This window comes from Cyprinodon variegatus, unplaced genomic scaffold (assembly GCF_000732505.1).
Source record: "Cyprinodon variegatus isolate N-32 unplaced genomic scaffold, C_variegatus-1.0 Scaffold182, whole genome shotgun sequence".
NCBI classification, from domain to species: Eukaryota; Metazoa; Chordata; class Actinopteri; order Cyprinodontiformes; family Cyprinodontidae; genus Cyprinodon; species Cyprinodon variegatus.
Genome location: NW_015150635.1, coordinates 245,448 through 259,090, shown reverse-complemented (window position 1 = coordinate 259,090; position 13,643 = coordinate 245,448). Strand labels below are relative to the sequence as shown.

Here is a 13,643-nt window from a genome sequence, read left to right as displayed (position 1 = left end):
TTACAGTTTTTTTTCTTCTGTCTTGTTGTGCACCATATAGACACAGCTCGTCGTTAGTTCAACATCAGATCAAAATGAATTCCATGTCATTTCACTAAGGTGTTGATTTTAGTTTATGTTTTCTTTGCATAAAGCTAAAGTTGAACCAAGCTGAAGTTTTTTTTGCCTGGAGCACAAGAACAATGTCGGAGCTGCATCAAAGACTGACAGCCCCTAGGTGACTCTCAAGCCCCCCGCCCCCACCTTCAACACACACAGATTCTTATTTTCATCACTTATGGGGACATTTCAGTGATTTAATTTCATTTTATATTGCCTAACCCCAACACGTACCCTAACCCCAACCTGAACTGAAATCACACTTTAGTCCTCAAAGAAGAGAACTTTACCATATGAGGAAAAGGTTTTTGGTCCCCATAAGGACATAGGTCCCTATTACATGACTGTAAAAACAGATAAAAGTCCCCACACCATGATAATAACAAGTCCACACACTCCTCTTTTCTGCCTTGTGGAGTTGATATAATTTGTAGGTTTGTGCTATGTCCATAAAAGACTGAAGGGCTTATTTGTTTTCCCCCTCGTTGCTCTTTGACTTGCTTCCCCTTCCTACATGTTTGAAGCATCGTTATCTATGGCCAGACGCCTTTTTTTTCTCTTCCTGTTCTTCTGCGAGTTATTGAATCATGTCAAAATGCTGTCCCCTGAGTTTCAAATGCAGGCTGTAGAAAAAATTAGCCATTGCTTCCGCATGACAAGTGGGATCTATTATTGTGCTCTCTGTCCTGCATAGCATGAGTGTGCAACAGGGCCGTGGGGGACTTTGGTTAGCTCGGCGTTTGTCTGTGCCAGACTCCTGAGGCGTTAGACCGATGTTTCAGACAGGAGGAGTCACAGTACGATCTAAAGCAGCTGCTCAATGGGTCGACCCCCAAAAGACGTTATTATTAATATATCATTTAAGGTTTTTATTTTTATCCAAAGTTCTGAACACTGACGGATATTTACCACTGCATAACCTGGCATAAGAAAAGGCTACGCCTGACATGTGCTTTCAGATACAATATTTTTACACTTGTCATTTTTTATTTTTTCTATAGATTGTATGGATTTGTGGATTTATGGACACTTCGGTCAAAGTGCCTTCACTCCCCTTAGGCACTGAAGATTACTCATTTTCCCCGGCCTAATCAGTAGGCAGTGCATTAGTATTCCAAATGTTGTTTGTTTTTTATTTAAATTTCCTCTTTTGCTTGGAAATTATACTCATAACCACCTTGTGACAGTTTTTGATATAGCAAAAACCTTAACTGACAAACTAGCCAGCACACATACAGAGCCTGATCTTCACAGAATCAAAATAAAAGATGCCAAATTGACTGGGAAAAAAAAAAAAAACTGCTTGTGCAATAAGCGGCTATGTAGCTGTTGAACTATAGATACTGTGCGCACTAGGAGCACGATGAGCAAAGGCTTTGGTCCGCTCCATTAAAAGGAGCAAATTGTGGCCTTAAGAAAGGATGAGTTCTAAGCATTGGAGTTATATGTAATATTCATAATAATTGTTGAAAAATATAGAATAATCATTCTTATTATTGCTAGTATCTTATAATGCTACAAAAAGTAAAAAAAAATGTTAAATATGTTCAAATTAAAATATGATAATAGGTTAAATTTAAAAGATTTTAATTCACTCATAATAACTGAAAAAGCTGCATTTTTCTGCTACTTCCTCCAACATACCTCTAATAAAGAAAAAATCACGGTTAGATTTACAGCAAGTTTACACTCTAAACTGCTTCAATTGATCAAAAATATTACAAAATATGATGGGCCCAAAATTATTTTATACAACTTAACTGTTTTCATCAAGAGTTTATAAAGAAACTATGAGGAAGAAAAGTAATCCCTCTCACCACAAGTTAAGATTACAGATTTTGACTTTCTCCCAAATTTTCTTTTATGGGCCGGATGTTCATATATATATATATATATATATATGAATTTTAAAAGATGCATCGGTGTGCTTCTAACATTGAGGTGTGCCTCATGCCAAGGAACAATTAATTTCAATTTGGTATTTGGTAGTTTTAGCTTTAGGTGTAAATCACAATTTGGGGTATAATTTGCTGCTTGGCGGACAGGTCTGTTCTCTCCGAATGCTTTTCTAGTTCATTTTGGTTTAACTGCATAAAGATCGTTTGGTTCTTGCTGCATTAATTCACAGTGGTCTGAGGAGATGCCTTTTTCCCCACAAATAATCTACTTGTTTTTTGACAATCCAGATATGTTTACATGCATACAAAGTCTCTCTCCTCTTTTTGTCTTGTCTCTATTTGTATCACTGCCTCCTTTGTTACCACAATTGTAGAATTAATTAATTTGTACCCTACTTTGAATGTACTAATAACGGATGCTCATAGTGGATGAATAATTTTGTAGGTATATTTCTTAATTTGCATATCTTCCACCCATAAGTTTGTAGGGTTTGGTCATTAGGATATGATCTTGTTATTCATGAAGGCACCCTCACATAAACAAAACAAAACAAAAATTTGCACATTGAATGTAGATAAGCTTTGCACATGCTTTTAAGTTTGCATTTGCGTTGTGTTTGATGATAAGGCACCGTATGTGGTGCTAAACTCCTCTAGTGCAGATCGCTGAACAAGTCAACAGCATCAGTCTTTGCTGTGAATTTTTTTCAAGAAGCAAATGGAAGGTTGTCTGACCAAATTGGATGATGAGTTTAGCTAAAAACAGGACAATCATGGAAGAAGACCTGCTGGAAGGTTCAAAAGATTTGAGGCAAGGTTGTCAAAACTGCAAATTGTGAAGTAAAAATGAGCACTGAGAGTTGATATGCAAGGAAGAAAGCGTTTTATTTTACTCTGCAGAGGAGAATGGCACAAACCAGCTGAATACAGCTGAGTGTGATTCTGAAGCATTCAGAAACACACCCCTACATTTAAAAAGAATCCACAGCATACACACACGAACATTGAATCTTCCCAAGAGAAACACTTTAGTTCATTAAAGGACATAAATTTGCTCAGATAAACATTTCAGACAACTGTATTCCGTTCACACCAGAAACGGTGACCGGAGAACGATAAGAGCATAAGTTTTAACCATAGCATGAAGGAGGCTTTATATGAACTCCTTAGTTCTAATGACCTTCCCCTCACCCTTATCTAGAGTAGGGAGGGGAGACACCTGCTTTCTGTCCCCCTAAACAGTATAGCATAGTGAATGGTACAGAATTTCTCTATCATTACTTCTATTCAAACTAACATTTTATCACACAAAATAGGCCAAGGAAAAACCTTCATTCCACAAAATTTTTAATTGAAGCAACTTATTTAAAAAGAAATAACACATCCACAGTAGGTCCAGACCACAGTAGCCAAAGTTGGAATGAGAGCATGCGAGTGCGCCACCTACTCCCCAGGAGGAGTTAAACTTCTAGCTACAGTATCTCATTTAAAGTTCACCTTCTAGCTTTATTATTATTAATATAATTTTTGTAGATTTTGGAAAATATATATTCTTTTATACTTGATTATCAGTTTTTTTGACACATGAGAGGCGAAAAAAAATACATATTCTAGTTTCTATTTTAAAAAAAAAATGATATTTCTGCCTTTTGTATTAGTGACTGTAGGCTTTAATATATTTCGTTTCATCTTTGCAGGTATCTCAGTCACAAAGAAGACACACACTTGTAAGTACTATTTTTTTTTGTCTTCATTAGAATCTCTGAGTTGTTAAAGCTTTATGCAAAGCCCATCATTATGTGGGGAAAATGTCTCTTGTTTCATATAGATGGGCGATCCAGTGACTGTATTTGTCTCCCATCTGCTTATTTTTCAGTTTTGCCTGACACAGTAGATTTCCTTTCTGAAATCTATCTCACTCTCACTTCTTTGTATTTCTTCTCTTATGTACTGTAAAGAAAATGATAACCCCGAGAGGAAATCAAAATGCTGTGCAGTCTTGTGACTTGCTAGATAATCATGCACATTTGTAGCAGACAGTGTGGTATAGCATCTCTTTGTTTTCTGCAAGACATTGCAGCTGAACAACAAGGATGTGGTGTTGTATGGTGGTTTGTAACCTCTGAGGCTGCACTAACTACCAGACTTCTATGTTCTTCAATACAGATTATATCGGCAAAAATTGAAAGATATCAGGGCAGGCGTTGACACGTTTCTCTAATCTAACATGCAAGGCATCTGCAAGCGCTACAGTAATACTGTGAAGCTCAGCCTTTTAAATTTCACTCCTCACGTTAAGAATTGATGAGCAGCCAAACCTGCAGGAATCAATAATCTCCTGGTGATTTGTACAGTATTTTGGCATGTGTGAAGTGCAATTGAAAACGCATGTAATTTTTTTTTTTTTTTTTTTTTTTTTTGTGGGGATGTTCTGCTGCCTGTCTGTGTATGCAACAAAAAGGCTTATGTGTGTATTTGTATCCCTCTGTGTGAATGGAAGAAACTAGCCCTGAAGGCTATTCTTTTTCTCTGATCGCTCTGATGAAACTTGTGGAGAGGGGGAAGCCAGAGGGGCTTTTTGTAAGAGCGGTCGGAGCGTTTTAGACTGTGAGCATAAAGCACCCCGGCTCTCGGTTACATCAGGCAGTGGAGCAAAGGATATGGTCTGCAATGCTACACAGCTCTACCTTGCTCAGACGGTGCGGGATGAAGATGTGTTAAGCTATTTGCTTGTCTGGAGGTGCTACTATAATTATATGCTGGGGTCAGGGTCTCTTAATGTTGAGAGGAACACACATTTTGACCCATAGTTCTCTTGTCCCACCAACTTAATTAGTGCTACTTTAAGCACCTCCATACGGAGGGGAAAAAAGGGACCCAAATCAAAGAGTATAATTTAAGAGTGTTGAATTTAAAAGCCCTAGGCTGAAACTGGACTTAACCATCTCATTTCAGTTAGAAATATTCAAATCATAACTGTGAGAAAAAAAAAATCAAAGTAAATCTCCTTAACAAGTATCTGATTGCTCTGCCTCACAGACAGGAAGCGGCTGCAGCGCCTCATCAGGGCTGCGCGATCAGAAGGAGTTCAAGGGCCAGTTAATGGTCATTGAGGTTGTAAAGGGGGAGCTTGGTGATTATATGGTTGGTGGAGTAATAATGAGGGAGATGTTTCTGCCCTACATGCTTATAGCCAGCCGGTGGATCTATCTCTGTTCTTAGAATGATAACATTGTGATTTGCCAGGTTAAGCCTACACTTTTTTTTTTTCTTTTTTTTTATGACTGGGAACAGTGAATATTGGGTTATTGGAAATTTTAATTTCTTTATTTTTATAAATACAATTGTTCTATGCTTATATCCAGCCCTTCTTAGTCTTTTTTTTGTAGTACAATCTTTTCCTGACGTTACAGTTTCGTATTTTTAAGGGCATGTCTCTATCAGCTTTGTATGATTAATAGCTTTCAGGATGTCCCTGTAATTATCTCAACCGATCTCCCCATCAGTTCTGACCAGTTTATAAGTCCTCACTGATGAAAGAACCCAAAGCTTAATGCTGCCAACCACATTTATCATGGCAATGGTGAGTTTAGGTTGTCGTTTGGTGTTGGTTTTCCTCCATTCAAAGCAATAATAATCTTTTCTGTGTCCTCCAGATAGATTGCAGCAGATTTAAACAAGTCTCCTTGCAGCTGTTTTTATTTTTGTAGTCTTCCAAGAAGGACCTTAGCATCCTCAAAACAGTCCGATCCATCCTGTCTTGTACACATTTTCATAGCTGCATTTTCGTTGCAGCCTGCTGTTCAGGTAAAAAACAAACCATTTTTACCCCTCCACCACCTCTGCTTCGTCACCCATGACGGCTATAGGGTTTTACTTTTTTATTTATTTATTTTTTTTGCTTAAAATCTACAATTGTCTCCCTTTTTTAGTCACATTCAGGATCAGATGATTGCTTCAACACCGTCCGACAAAGCAGTATGTCAGCTCTCTGAAATCAGCTTCCAGTGTATCAGATTGGTCTAAATACAAAAACATGTCACAGTTTTAGTTTTTAAAATCATGCATAGGTTATGCCCAACTCTGCTATAAGCTACATGAAAATTTGAGAGTAATATGAAAAAATGTGGAAAAGTTTGCTTAGAATAAATCGTTTTTCAAGGTACTCCTCATAAAAGTATGGTTTCTGTGAATGTGTGTGTGTGATTTTAAGAGGTCTCCCTACTCCAGCCTAAACCACAGAGATTGGTGGTGTCTCGCTGACTCTCTACTCTGCCTGAGTGATCAAACTGCTGGAAGCTCCCTGCCATGCCAGTCCCCTCATCAATATAAATTACAGGGGCAGCTGTTCACTGGCAGCCTCTTCTCCTCCACTTCCCTCTCCTCTATCTACCCAAATTCACTAATCATTGAGCCATCAGAAGGTGAAGTGTCCTAGATGAAAACAGATACTTGTCCTTTCTCCAGTGGCTGTAATGTCCACTTTTAATGCATTTTTTCATAGATTATTTGTCTTAACATAACTTAAGATGCTCATTTCCCTTGGTGTCTCTGCACTTAGTTCATTTTTTACACAGTAAAGGGGTTGCTCCTCTCTGATGCCATTTTTTTTTTTTTTTTTTTACCACCAAGCTTTAATTATCATTAAGTATTTAGCCGTGGTTTTCCTGAACACGTCCTTGGCAGTTTACCACTCACTCTGTTATATGGACTAATTCCTGTCAAAACAGCCTGAGCCTCCAAGACATGAGAGAAAAATAATTAAATTTTACCTGCTTTTCTTTTTTTTCCTCTCTGACTTTGATGGTTGAGACCAGATACTCCCCATCACCATCTTTTACTTCATCAGGGCCGTGTTTTCTGTGAGATGAGTTTCTGTTTGGACCTGTTGGTGTGGAGCGAAGGCTCAGATGCAGGGCCTGATTACATTGAGATTAGACGTCTCACCTCTAATCTCCCATCAGCAGTCTGGGACTCTGTCTCACAGCTCTTATTGCAGAGAACTATCCAACTCACAAGCATACACACAGAGACTCGTGTCATGTAGCCAGGATGCTCTGTGTTGAACACAGCAGATCGCCTGATTACCTAACCTTTTCACCATCTTGGGGCTGTGTATGTACATTATGCTGATTGTTGACTATTTGAATGGAAATACAGAAATATTAAGAATAATATCTCCTCAGGTGCACTGATCAGAATTTTGTAAGGTTTGTTGTTCCTCCCTATGAGGCACTCATATTTATACTTAAATATTCACAAAATCTACTCCTAAGTATAAATTATATTATTATATTTTATTATAAATTATACTTGAGGGTTTGATATATTACTTTGGAAAGGGGAATTTTTTTGCTTCTTTTTTTACTTTCTAAGAAAACATATTTCCGTGCAGAAAATGCAATGGTTAATAATGTCAATATATATGGTTGCGTACCCACTTTTGGTTTAAAAAAACACAAAAAAGTGAGAGGAAAATGATTTTAGAAAATGATCCATGTCATCATCTTATCAGTCACTGTCCAGAATTTTGAGCACATTCACTGCCTGCTGCATCCTCTCTCTCTTATCAGAGGGATTTGTAATTCAAACCTCTAGAGGTTTTAAACAGATAAAAAAAAGTTATGATTTGCCACTTCATCTATCTCCTCTGATCACCTCTATCAGAGTTGGCTGAGATTCCCCACCTTTTTCAGTAAACGTCCTTGTTGAAATCTGCAAAGAAAAATAAATCAAAAGATTAAGGTTATTAACATTATTATTATGCATCCATCCATCTTCTGCTGCTTATTCCGTTAGGGTCGCGTTGGGGCCGGTGCCCATGCTGTCTATGGGTGAGAGGCGGTGTAGCACCTGGACATGTCGCCAAGGCAATACAGAGACATACAACCATGCAGACACAAATTCACACTCAAGAACAATTTAGAGAAGCCAATTAACCTAAAATTAATGTTTTTGGTCTGTGAGATGAAGCTGGAGTACCCGGGGAGGACCCAGGCATACACAAGAAGGAAATGCAAACCAAACTGCATGCAGAAAGACCATGGGGTCATGTCTTGGGTCAGATCAAGCAAAATTATCTCATTTTAAAGTGGTGTAAGCTTAGACTTTTAATTAAACATTCAAAACAAATCCAAATGTACCTAATAGTATAAATCAAACAACAGCCTGAAGTGATTTAGTATTTATTTATTGATTGTGGTTGGAAAATGTAAAGAATATTGGCAAAATTAAAAAGGATCATCACAATTAGTTCTTCTATTGTTCTATTCTGTGTAATGCTATCACATATGTTTTTAATTACATATTATATTTAATGCTATCACCTGACATCCCAATGTTTCTAAAAGCTCCAGTCAAAAGATCGACGTCCTGGCTGGGATCTCTTTAGCCATCGTGTTATCGGCTCCCCGTTTTCTGCAGACATGCCTCAACATGTTTTAGAAGTCTTACCTTTTATATTGCGTCTTACATCTCTGCTGTTCATCTGACTACACCTCGTTGATACAGCAAATAACCGACTTTTAGTTTTATTTCCCTTTAGTAACAGCATTCTCACTGAAGGCTGCTGTCCACTTAACATTTTAGGACTGGCTGATCAAGTTCAAAGTCATATAATTACTGTCACTGGCAAAATTTGTCTGCACATTTTAAAATATACATCTTAAAGGTGCTGTAGGAGATCTTGGAAAACGGTTCCAGCAAGCTATATTTTTGAACATACACAACTATGCCTCTCCCTTTAGACCATCTCAAGAAACCACGCCTTCAAAACACATGAACGCGCATGCTGTCTGCAGCTCGTCTGAGCAGCTAAAGCAGTGCGTCGCTGATCTCAGAGCTGGCAGGGAGACGGGCAGCACTGATGATGCAGAGCGCTATGATCACTCCTCTGAAACAGTTTATTAACACCGAAATTAACTTAAAATGCTGAAATCTGCCAGCAAAACATGTTCGCTTTTATTATGCTGGTGCCTGCAGTTTGAATTACATACATGAGAAACGCCTTCCAACCGGCGCGGCAAACCGCGAGGAGACGACCGGGCCATAGGCTGCTGGTGTACGGGGGTCTGAGCAGCTGCAACAGAAATAATATTTGAAGGCAGGATGGTAATCTGGATGAACTAACTGCACTGACGATGTTTTCCGGTGGACTTGCTCACTTCAAAATAGATTCAAACTACTTTTCACCCACTGATCACAGCAAATATAACTGCCATTGTTACAGGCAAAGAAAGGATAGGGTAGCTCTGCCCAACACGCATCAGACCCACTTTTTCCACCGCGCAGCCAGAGTAGCAAAGATACTTCGGCCGTGCATCAGAACTATATTTGTACAAGCATAAAAAAATGAAGCAGCACGCGCATTTTTGCTGCTCTTGCTGCTTTAGGTGTGAACTTAGCATAACAGTGGCTAGCTTTCAGCCATGGCGTCCTGCACAAGCATTTGGGGGTCAATTCGTTCATGTGTCAGGGTACTCGCACAGGGGGGAGGGACAAGCAGACGACCATGATTGATGTGTGATGAACCAATCTTGTACAACTGACCGTCTTTTGCGATTGGTTGGGGTTATTCATTGATTTCGCACTGTAGTAGGGACCATTTATTTTAGTTTCACTTCCAGACCTTCTATTTCACTGCTTGCTAAGCGGCTTTGGGGAGATTTTTAAGCCACATGGTAAAAAAAAAGCGTCAGAAAAGATCTGCTGCTGCACCTTTAAGGAAAACATGAGAAATGATAGAAATATCCATATATTTACTAAAACAAGGTCCATACTAAAATATGTTCTGGTAACACTAAAGATAACAACAGTAAAAGTGCTATGTTTGAAGCTCTTCCCTGAAAAAAAGACTTGGTTAAAATTAAACCAGAATTGACATGCTTTATTATCATTAATGTATTTTTATTTCACTATATTTGACAGATGTTAGCATAATTTTTCTCCATTAAAGGTATAAGTAATGTGTGTTTAGCATAGGATTGGAAATTGAATTGGCCAGAGGGAGGCAGCAACACAACTGTGACTGTGGGATAAAGGAGCAGTCCAGACAGCCGAGGTTTCCTCTCGCCTCATTTCAAAGATGCATTTTTAGACAGCCCCAATTTCTTTTCTGCCTTCACAATATTTATCTCTATTGTGTTGACAGACTTCTTACACTGATGGAGAAACATGGCCTCACTCCTGCATCATCATTTATTTGCTTTCAGCTTGTATTGAGTTTCTCTTGTGTGTAACGTACACTCTTATACTGATTGTACAGCCAAACTCCTTTGTTTATTTAAAGAGCTGGATTAATTAGATTCTTGTGTGGAGTTAAAGGGAGAGCATGCATGTAGAGTTGGAGAAATTAGAGCACTATTTGAGGCTAAATCAAAATGAAAAAGTCTGAGTTTGTATGCTTCATTATTTGTTTCAGTTCATCCTTTTTTGTTTTCCTTTTGACTTTTTGTCATTACGGAACATTAATTTGAAGAGCAAGGGAGAAGCGTATTGAAAATGTCTCATTTACCTAAATTAGTTTTTGTGCTCGTCAGATACAATGAAAGCTATTATCTATCTGAAGCAACACCTTCAGCCCCATCATTATAATTTTTTAACTGAACTTCTGTATAAGATATGTATTCTTGCTCTTTAGTCAAACGTGTCTGCAAAGGTACAAAAATTTAAATTTTACACTAAAAGGAGATATGTTGCTTTTTTCTCAAAACAATCTGTGTATAAGAACTGCTTCTACAGATTCTTATTCTTAAACACCTCAATATCAACTTTTTCATTTGCTTTTTGCATAGCTGTTGGTAATGCATGATTTTCATAAGTTCTGGAAAATAAATACATGGTTCATTTGTGCAATACTGTGATGCATCCCATACCCACAGTTATCATGTTTCATGGTGGCTCATGTTTTTCTCATCATAATTACAGTAGCATTTTGCATGTGATAGAAAAATAATTTAATGCCCATGTACTTTAGACCTTTAAATTAAGATGAAAAACTTCAGCAGCATCTTATAAACTCTTAAAACATTCATGGCAAAGTTTATCTGGCTGTTTTGCATGAAACTAAACGGTTGAACTGTCTATGATTTTCCAGTTAATCAAACATGAGATTTATGGTCCTTAATGGTGCTGTACATTGCCAATTGAGGAGAATAATACGTCCCAGTTGCTGTGTAATTTTGCTTGGCAACAGGCACACTCCTGTGGAATCGCCCTGGGGGCAGTGTGAGTTGTCTCTGCATAGCTCCGTGTTCCAGGCTTGGTTGTTGTTTGAAGGTATTTCATCACATTGTTGCCTTGATTCAGCTCTTTGGGGATTTGTTAGTTGCACTCATGTGGGAAGTGCATCCAGAACATTGTTAAGCTAGGGCTGATAATGAAGATCAGCCAGCAAGAGTCCCCTGAGCAGAGCCGAGTGAGATACTCGAGCAAGACGTGCGGCGCAGACATGGTGGAGCGGGACACACAGGCACTGCAGACACAAAGGAATCATCAACCCAAACCATACGAAACTCAGCAAATGCTTTCATAAACATTTTAAAATTGGAGTAGCGTCATAATGTTGATTTTTGTTTAGTAATATTATAGCAATTAAAATGTTTTTTGTTTTTTTTGTTGGGAGTTACAACAGTTATGACTGCAGCAGACATAACCTCCCAATCTGGGGGAAGTCATTTGGTTCTCAGCATGGCTCTGGAACTGCTTGTTTCTCTTTTCCCACAGCAACACTGAAAGCTTAAATTGAAAAAAAAAAAAAAAATCACCCTCACTCTTTCTTTATTTTACTTTGTTTGTTCTACAGAAGAAGTGTTTTCTATCCAGACATTTTGGTTTATTCTTAAATAGATGGCTTTTTCCTCTTTAACTAGGTCAGTGCAATCACAGCAGTGAGCAATGGACAGTCACTGTAAAAGGGAAATCAATAGAGTTATCTATTTGTCGTAAACCAGGCCAACATGATTTTTCTCCATTTTTCCTCGATTGCAATGTCTTTTCCTTTCCGGCTCACTATGGCAAGTCCTCGTCTTTCGCTAAAAGAATTATGGCTGTCATTTCATGAAATTAGAAATGGCCTTTGTACATGCACTGTCACTGCAGGTTCTGTGGCCGAAGGCTTTTCTTTTTATCACAAACGAGGGGCCTGGTTTGCTGCAAGGGGAGCCATAGGGGTTCGGGACAGGATTCTTTGGACTCAGCCTTCACTGCTTTTGTTGGCTCCTAATCTGGTTCTCCTCTCAGTGTCAAGTCTTTTAGAGAATTTGAGCTAGAGCAAAGAGAGACCTCATCAGCTTTTTTTCCCCTCAGCCTTTCTCTTTTGTGGCTGGCACAACTGAAGACCCTGTCTTTGAAGTGTTGTCCAACCAGGAAACGAGAGTAAGTGACATGTGACAAGGATACAATGCTTGGATGGGTATTTGGCCCCATCTGCAGTGGCCGATTTCTCTTACGCTGGACGTCTCAGGTGAAAGAGAGCAAGAGGTATGCTAAGACAGTGTCTGCCTTGGGGGAAATGACTGCCATCCACTGTTACAACATCATTGTCCACGTGACCGTTCAGCTTTCACACAGGTTTTTCCTCTGTTCACTTTTCCTCTGTGTGAAAAAAATCAGGTTAAGAGGTCTTTCCACATAACAAAAGCTTTGATTTGTGTCGGGAGACACAGGATGAAGCCAGAGAGGATCCAGACCAGATGAGGAAGGTGGATGGTGTGGAGTCATGGGTTTGCTACGCACTATACACAGTACTTTTATGATATAGTTTTGTAGTAATAACATTTTTTACACTTAGCCAGATTGCATCCACTAATTTGTCTGGTTTGATTTCAAAATACAACCTATTTCTTGTCCTACACATCGAAAATCCAAAATGACAAGTCTTTACCAAACTATCCCATACATGACCTGCATCTAACTGTCCCCATCTTTCCAATACTTTTGATTAGACTCATGGATCCTGCTAAAGAAAACCATTCCCAAACGATATGCTCCCACCACCATGTTACACAGTGGCCATGGTGTCTAATGCTGCGTTCACACCGGACGCAGCAGATGCGGCAGAAACAGCGAGTTTACATGCAAAGTCAATGGTTGACGCGCATCAAGGCGCAGCAAAAGGTCCCTCAGCGCGTTTTGAGCAGCAGGCGCAGCGCATCTGAGCAGCTGAAGCAGCGCGTCGGGGGCGTTTAAGCATCTGACGCGCGTGACGTGCCGCAAACGCGCTGCAGCTCAAGATTGAAAAATTGAACTTTGGCTGCTCGACGCGCCGCGTCAACCTATCAGAGGAGCTGATCTGGGAGCTGGCAGAGAGAGAGACACATCGCTGATGATACAGAGCGCTATGATCACTCCTCTGAAACTGTTTATTGACGCATAAATTAACTTAAAATGCAGAAATCTGCTGCCTGCAGTTTGGATTATTTAGATGAAAAACACCTACCAGCTGCCGTGGTAAACCCTGAGGCGGTGACCCGGCCAGAGGCTGCTGATGAAGGGATTCCTACTGTCGGCGCACCGCCGGTATGTGGGGGTCTGAGCGGCTCCGACAGAAAAAATATTGGAAGGCAGGATGATAATCTGAATGACCTGACTGCACTGATTACGTTTTCAGGTGTATTTTCTCACTTAAAAACATATTAAAACTACTTT

The 13,643-nt window shown here is 39.2% G+C and overlaps 1 protein-coding gene across 1 annotated transcript in view; it reads left to right on the top strand.

Moving 5' to 3' along the window:
• rora (RAR-related orphan receptor A) overlaps positions 1 to 13,643 on the top strand; it is a 264,712-nt gene that overhangs the window by 172,869 nt on the left and 78,200 nt on the right. Inside the window, exon 2 of the mRNA XM_015378944.1 lies at positions 3,695 to 3,724. Coding sequence (XP_015234430.1) covers positions 3,695 to 3,724 — 30 coding nt within the window. The remainder of the gene's footprint in view (positions 1 to 3,694; positions 3,725 to 13,643) is intronic.